Source organism: Epinephelus lanceolatus, chromosome 5 (assembly GCF_041903045.1).
Source record: "Epinephelus lanceolatus isolate andai-2023 chromosome 5, ASM4190304v1, whole genome shotgun sequence".
In the NCBI taxonomy this organism is placed as follows: Eukaryota; Metazoa; Chordata; class Actinopteri; order Perciformes; family Serranidae; genus Epinephelus; species Epinephelus lanceolatus.
The window spans coordinates 11,294,844-11,302,500 of NC_135738.1; the positions used below are offsets into that span (position 1 = coordinate 11,294,844).

At 39.4% G+C, this 7,657-nt stretch overlaps 1 protein-coding gene across 1 annotated transcript in view; it reads right to left on the bottom strand.

Moving 5' to 3' along the window:
• Positions 1 to 1,125: 1,125 nt before the first annotated feature.
• LOC117262093 (phospholipase A2 inhibitor subunit A-like) overlaps positions 1,126 to 7,657 on the bottom strand; it is a 14,327-nt gene continuing 7,795 nt past the window's right edge. The window contains exons 3-5 of the mRNA XM_078167709.1: positions 3,617 to 3,694; positions 2,325 to 2,390; positions 1,126 to 1,766 (exon numbers count right to left, since the gene is read on the bottom strand). Coding sequence (XP_078023835.1) covers positions 1,387 to 1,766; positions 2,325 to 2,390; positions 3,617 to 3,694 — 524 coding nt within the window. The 3' untranslated portion in view covers positions 1,126 to 1,386. The remainder of the gene's footprint in view (positions 1,767 to 2,324; positions 2,391 to 3,616; positions 3,695 to 7,657) is intronic.

Sequence of the window (7,657 nt, forward strand, 5' to 3'; positions counted from 1 at the left end):
AAGGGACAAAGGGGTCGTATTTAGTCCCTCAGTCAATCATAGATGTATTTTGGACATAGCATGAACTCAACTAACCAGCGTCATCTCCTATTCCTTTTAAAAGCCAGGGGAAAGCAATTATGTAGTAATGAAAAAGAAGCTGTCATGGAGGAAGGCAATAACACTCATAATTGTACGTGTGTGTGTGTGTGTGTGTGTGTGTGCCTTTTTAGGAGTATTTTGTCTTTAGTTAGTTAGTTTAGTTAGTTTAGTATTGCATAATTGCTGTGTCGTTATACTTTAGCTATTGTGGGAAGTGTATTGTTAAATAATTGTATTGTGAGTGACTCTGTGATTCCCACCTTTACTTATGATTATTAAATCATCAGTGCTGGAAATATCTCACTTAATTCTGTGATTGTAGATTGAAAGAATTCATTATTTCAGCCCACTGCAGATGATGATGTTTTCAGAGTTTAGTTTTAGTTTTGTAATCCATCTGAGTTCTGATATACAGAGGGCCTACTGAGATTTTAAGATGGGAAGAGCTAAAACCAAAAACAAAAATAAAGCAGTGAATGATAATGAGGCATTTTTAGTTCAAATTAAAAAAAGGATCTACTGAATATAACCATCTTTGTGCTGGTACTGGTCACAGATGTATCACATTAAAGGGGAACACCACTTGAATTAAGAATTTTAATATATTATTTCTATGGCCAAGGAAAGTTCAATCAATATTTGTGAATATGAGCTGCTGTCTCTTAAAGCCAGAAACCAGAGAAGTGAGTCTCAAACTTGTGATGTCATAGCGTATAAAGTCTGGAGCTGCTCTGTAGACAGTGAATGGGAGCCTTTGTTGTCGCAGAGAATGCTTGTTTCCTTTTTTTTTATTTCTGAATGAGCTTTGTTCTATTGTAGTGTTCTCAGCTCTGAAACAAAATGTACCCATGTACTCAGAATCCAACAAGAGTTCTATGTGTCATCTATAAGATCTTTCCTAATTGATCTGTCATTGACTCTACTTTTAGTACTTCTTAGATGCCAGCTGCTTTAGTTATACTTAATGTCCAGATTGTCATGTTACCAATCTTGTTAAAATGGAAATAATTTGCCAGGAGTCTTGAAATGAATGAAATGAGACTGTTTCATTGCCGTACACTTTATTGTGACACACTGAATGCCTTCAGAATTCACCATTGTTTCTATACATATATCATATTGTTGCTTTAACTCCTTTATATATAGGAATACATCTTTGCAGCACTAATAATGCAATGCTGATGATGCAATTATACATGTCTGTAGTAGTGACAAGGATCTGAGATAATCGATTTGGGGAAATTCAACATGTGAAAATTATTTCTAGGAGCAATTGTTTCTCATCTTGGATACAAGAAGAACTTTCTATATCTGACAAATGATGTAAGCATTCAGAGAGCATTCAGGTGTCACTTTCCAGACACCGTTTTCTGACAGCATAGTGCAGCCTGTATCCTGGATGGATTTATGTGGCTGCCCTTCTCCCCATTTGGTAAAGGCCAGATGTTGGTTTTTCATATCAGCCTCAAAATTCCCCACTTCTTTATTGTTGACGTTGATCCAGGCGTTCTCGTTACTTTCCACAAACACTTGAGTCAGTATGTTGTTCTCCTCCTCGTTCTGGGGTAAAGCCAGCTCTAAGCCTCGTTGGGAGCAGAAGTCAACGGCCCTGGAGAACGAGCCAATCTCCTTGTTGGACACAAAGTATTTCTGACCAACGCTGCGGACAAAGTCGTAGTTTATAGCTGAAAATAAAGAGAACAACATGCAACACATCAGGAATAAATGAAGCAGTGATGACACACTTTCTACACTCAAAACTGTGTTGTCATGTTGGCCCTTGAGCTCTGCTCAGATGTCTTTGCATAACACATTTATTTTACATGTTTGTTCCTCTGACATTAAAATATCAGACTCTCTTTTAGCCTCATACACAGGTGAAAAACTCTTTTTTTCTGGCTTTGATGTTCTAAAGAAAAACATGTTGAAATATCTGCAGTTTTCCCCCCTCCACAATAATGATGCAGTTTGTATGTAAATACATTAAGACTGAGGAAATATTGCAGCATTTCACTAAAAATATTTCTCATTGCTCCTTTCTCAGACAACATTCTCCCTGAATAAAAGATACATTTAAAATAAATATACTGAGGCAATAGTTAAGCACAACATTAGCATGAACACAACTTATTTCAACAAGAAATCAAACACAGCAGTGTCTCTTGAACAACTATAACTAATCTCTTTCCACATGTTCTCATTCCTTGTAACACTCCCTTGTAATGATTGAATAGGATACTTACTCAGCTTGACCTTCGCAAGGCTCTTCTTTAAGGTTTCAAGGTCCTCCATAATAGGGCCAAAGATATCTGGATGAAACAGATTAAGTTCAGTTACCAAACGGGTAGTAAGTTGGATCTGAGTCCACACTGTCAGATGTGCACCTCCTACAAATGAAAAGTTTCATCTTCACTTCTTGCACAAGTTAATTTGTCTTTTTTTTCCTTCTCTGAATATGCTGAATGTTGAGTAAACCAGAATTGGCTCAATTTTCAATCTTTTCTCACATGTATGCACTGAGACCAAAGTGTCTCAGACTAAATGTAGTTTGAATTATTAATTGATTAAAGTAACAAAATTACAAAAAAACAACATAGACAAATTATTCATCAATAAAAGTAAGCATTAGTTAAAACCAAGTGGCAACATCCAAGGCTTAAAAATAAAGCCAATGCAGATGTGCCAAAATCTGCAGTTCCTTGACTGGCCACTTGAGGCTGATTCCAAAGCAGGGTAAATCCCCACACACTCGCGTGTTAAAATGCTCAACTGTACAGCAGTAATAAACATGTTAACAGCCTGGTACAAAAAACGGTTTGGAAGTTATGCATATTTTAGGACAGGGCCACTCGACTAACAGGCTGTCGGCAAGGTGTTGCTACAGTCTATGAGACCACAAGTTTTAGTGCCAGTACAGGTTAAACTCCAAAAATACTGGACAACTCAGTGGCATCTTTCATTAGACTCTCTGTGCATGGACATCACCCACATCTTTCCAATTTCATGTCCAGTTTGTAACACAAGCTTTCTGGTAAACATCTGAAATCTCAAGCCTAGATTATCCTGATTACATTACCAGTTACTTTCTCAGACATGAAACAGTTGTCACAGATTATGTTGCTCTTACCTTGATGAGTACACTGATCCTGCTGAGTGAAATTGACCCTTTTAAATTGCATTGTGTGTAAGACTTAGAAATTATGGGCTCAGAGCTTAAAAGAGTTGAAAAAATATCACTCAGACATAGCCTCAACAAAAATAAATACCTTTAAAAAAAAAGAGTTAGTATTATAGTGAACTTGGACGCGGTGTATGTGTCCACCCCTAGTGTATCTATTGACATCTCCTAAACAATGAGTGAGTCTGTGTGTATTGAGATTTCTTTGTGTATCAATGAAGACTGAACCTTGCTCAGGTTGTACAACTGCTGCATCTTACATTTTATTAAATGACAAACAGCAATTACTCAGTTGATGAAAATGATTTGATACAATTAAAAGTGTCTATGCTCTTTGAAATATAGAAAATATTAAACCTCGTCCACAGAATGCAGCAGGTCCAGGTGGTCCAGGAGGTCCAGGTGGTCCAGGAAATCCATATGATGCAGGTGGTCCTGTTGGGAAGAGCAGGAAAGGTATGGAGTTTGAACAGTGACATTAAGTTTTGGCATTGAAAACAAAACTTGAACTGAAAAAGGAAACACCCAGCACCGGTGATAGCCGTGGCCAGAGGCATTATGTTTTCGGGTTGTCCGTCTGTCCCACCCATGTTAAGCGATTTCTTAAGAACACCTCAAGGGAGTTTCTTCAAATTTGGCACAAATGTCCCTTTGGACTGAATGATTTACTGATTAGTTTTTGGTGGTCGTAGGTCAAACATCAAGGTCACTGTAACCATATCTGTCTCATTCTTGTGAATATAGTATCTCAAGGACACCTACGGGGAATTTCTTCATATTTGGTACAGAGGTCCACTGAGACTCAACAATCATCTGATTAGATTTTGGTGGTCAGGGGTCAAAGGTTGATGTCTGCATGACCTTACATCCACCTCATTCTGGAACACGATATTTCAAGAACTGCTTGTAGGAATTTCTTCAAATTAGGCACAAAGGTTCACGTAGACTCAACAATGATCTGATTAGATTTTGGTGGTCATAGGTCAGGGTTCAAGATCAGTGTGACCTCATCTGTCTCATTCTTGTCAGTGTGATATCACAAGAATACTTTGAGAGAATTTCTTCAAATCTGGCGCAAATGTTCACTTGGAATGAAGAATAAACTGATTAGAATTTTGTCGTTAAAGGTCAAGGTCACTGTGACCTCACAAAATATGTTTTTAGCCATAAGTCAAGGATTTATATGCTAATTATGACAAAACTTAACACAAATGTCAAATAGGATAAAATAATAATAGTAATGAAACATTTGGTCAGATACTGAAGTGGTGACTCTAATTTTGCGTACCCACCTTGAAACTGTGCTGACTGTATAGTTCTTCTGTGTGTGAAACATCTATGTTTTCTCAAACATGGATGTAAACTGTAAGAGAAACTTAACTGGTGCACAGAGGCATAAAACCGTGGGGTAGTAATTCTATTTTTTTCACTTTTTTTCTGTCACAGTTTAACAGATCCAGACTTAAACCTCCCAAGCTGCTCACAGACTCATCGAGCTGCCCCGATAATTATAAATCTGTATAATAACTTTTATGATTACATCAGTATGGAGCAGCTGACGATGTTGCCAAGCAAGGGTAAACACTCTAGCTCTTGAGGCTAACTTTAGCGAGCACACTACTGTTGACAGATATTTAAACTGACGGTTAAAGTTTTACCTCCAGTTTTCTCTGAAGAGTAGACTTTTTATAGATGTTTTTCTCATGCAGACTATTTTGGTCTTCTGCTTTTGTTTTTCTCACCTGAAAGCATTGTTAACATTACAGTGTGTTGTTACAGTGTGTTGTCATAGAGACGAACATTTGTGAATGAACGATGCAACCCGATATCAAAATTAGTTTTTAAACTCCTGTAGTCTGTGCCTGACTTTAATTTGCATCACAGGCACCGGATTCATTTCAGAAGTCGGGGGTTGTCGGAAAGTGTGTGCTTATGTGTGTGTATTTTGCGGGGATACTCTGACTCATGACTGGGTTCAGACACAACGTGAAAGTGCTTGCCACCTTTAATGTGGATGTCCAGTCAGTGTTGATGGTAAATGTAGTCATGTGAGTTCTCCTGCTGGCAAAGCCATGCCAGCGGTGCCTACATGTACCAGGATGCATTGCTCACAAGCAGTGACTATGGGTCCATCCCAAGTCTCTTAAATTACTGCTAGTTATCTTACCTAGCCGACTTTGCTAGCTGTCTAGCTCCTCCCACATAGGAAAAAATGCGCGGAGCTAGCGCTCGGAGCGATGAGCGAGCATTGTCGGTTAAGAGACATGAGACGTCCTCTCCACTGAAGCGTCACATGAAGCGACGTCCATTCCTGATGACGGTGGCACCGCTGGCTCTGCTCCAGCCAGCGTCTGGCATTACTGTGGATACATCCGAAGTCTCATTATATTCTCTGATCAAAGCCGTATGACACAATGAGACAGAGAGAGACAGACAGAGAGAGAGATGCAGGACAGACGGTAATGACAGCAGCGTGTGCGCGTGCGTGCGGTTATATCAACACGTGTGGTTTTGGACATGAGCAGCTGCACATTTAACAGCCACATATCACCGACAGTCCGCTGAACAACGCAACGGGTTGTTAATGAAATAAACGTAATTACAACATGACAGTCTTGCATGAAATATCATTAACGTTACTCTTTGTAGTCACGTAGGCATGTGAATTATAGTGTTTGATTGCAAAGAATGCATGTAACGGGTACACTTGAACTGTTTCTCCTCCATCTCGTTCAAATGAGCCAGATGTAGAGGGCGGGTATTTCAACGTCATGGCCTCAAGCTGAAAAACTCTTCCGTACAGGAAGCTCTCAACCATCCTAGCTCGTAGGTGCTTAAAGCTTGCTGCTAGCTCCTAGTGCTAGCTCCTCCCTGCACAAATAAAGAGACTTGAGACGGCCTAGAAGATGGCGGACCTCGAACAACTAAACAACAACAATATATATATATATATATATATATATATATATGTATATATATATATATATATATGTGTGTATATATGTGTGTATATATATATATATACCAGCCTGTTCACGTTTCCAACCGCTTTTCCCCACTCAGCGACACACCCGCTGAGGATAAAACTCTGGTTATTGGCAGCTCTATTCTGAGGAACGTGAAGTTAGCAACACCAGCGGCCATAGTCAAATGTATCCCTGGGGCCAGAGCGGGCGACATTGAATCAAATTTAAAACTGCTGGCTAAAGCTAAACGTAGATTCAGTAAGATTGTTATTCACGTCGGCGGCAATGACACCCGGTTACGCCAATCGGAGGTCACTAAAATTAATATTGCCTCGGTGTGTGAACATGCAAAAACGATGTCGGACTCCGTAGTTTTCTCTGGACCCCTCCCAAATCTGACCAGTGATGACATGTTTAGCCGCATGTCATCATTTAACCGCTGGCTGTCCAGGTGGTGTCCAGCAAACGATGTGGGTTTTGTTAATAATTGGCAAACTTTCTGGGGAAAACCTGGTCTTATTAGGAGAGACGGCATTCACCCCACTTTGGATGGAGCTGCTCTCATTTCTAGGAACCTGGAAAATTTAATTAGTAATTTAAATCCCTGACAACCCAGAGTTGAGACCAGGACAGAGAGTTGCAGTCCTAAACGCCTCTCTGAGCTTCTAGTTCAGTTACCCAGCCATAGTTTTCATAGTTTTATACAAACGGTGTCTGTCCCCCGACCACCTAAATTATTTAAATCTAAAATTAAACAAAGAGGAGTTGTGCATAACAACCTCATAAAAATTAAAACCTCTTCTGTGACAGAAAGACAAAACAGGAGAATTAAATGCGGACTGTTAAATATCAGGTCTCTATCGTCTAAAGCAGTGTTAGTAAACGAATTAATATCAGATAATCATATTGATTTACTCAGTCTCACTGAAACCTGGCTGTGTCAAGATGAATATGTTAGTCTAAATGAGTCCACTCCTCCCAGTCATAATAATACCCACATTCCTCGAGGCAGCGGCCGAGGAGGGGGAGTTGCAGCCATTTTTAACTCTAGTCTGTTAATCAGCCCTAAACCTAAACTAGATTATAATTCATTTGAAAGCCTCGTTCTTAGTGTTTTACATCCGACCTGGAAAACCTCGCAGCCACTTTTATTTGTTATAGTGTACCGTGCTCCTGGCCCGTATTCTGAATTTGTATCTGAATTCTCAGAGTTTTTATCCAGTTTAGTTCTTAAATCAGATAAGGTTATTATTGTAGGCGATTTTAACATTCATGTCGACGTTGATAATGACTCCCTGGCTACCGCGTTTATCTCATTAATAGACTCCATTGGCTTCAGTCAGGGTGTACATGAACACACTCACTGTTTTAACCATACCCTCGATCTAGTTCTGACGTATGGAATTGAAATTGATAACCTAAAAGTCTTTCC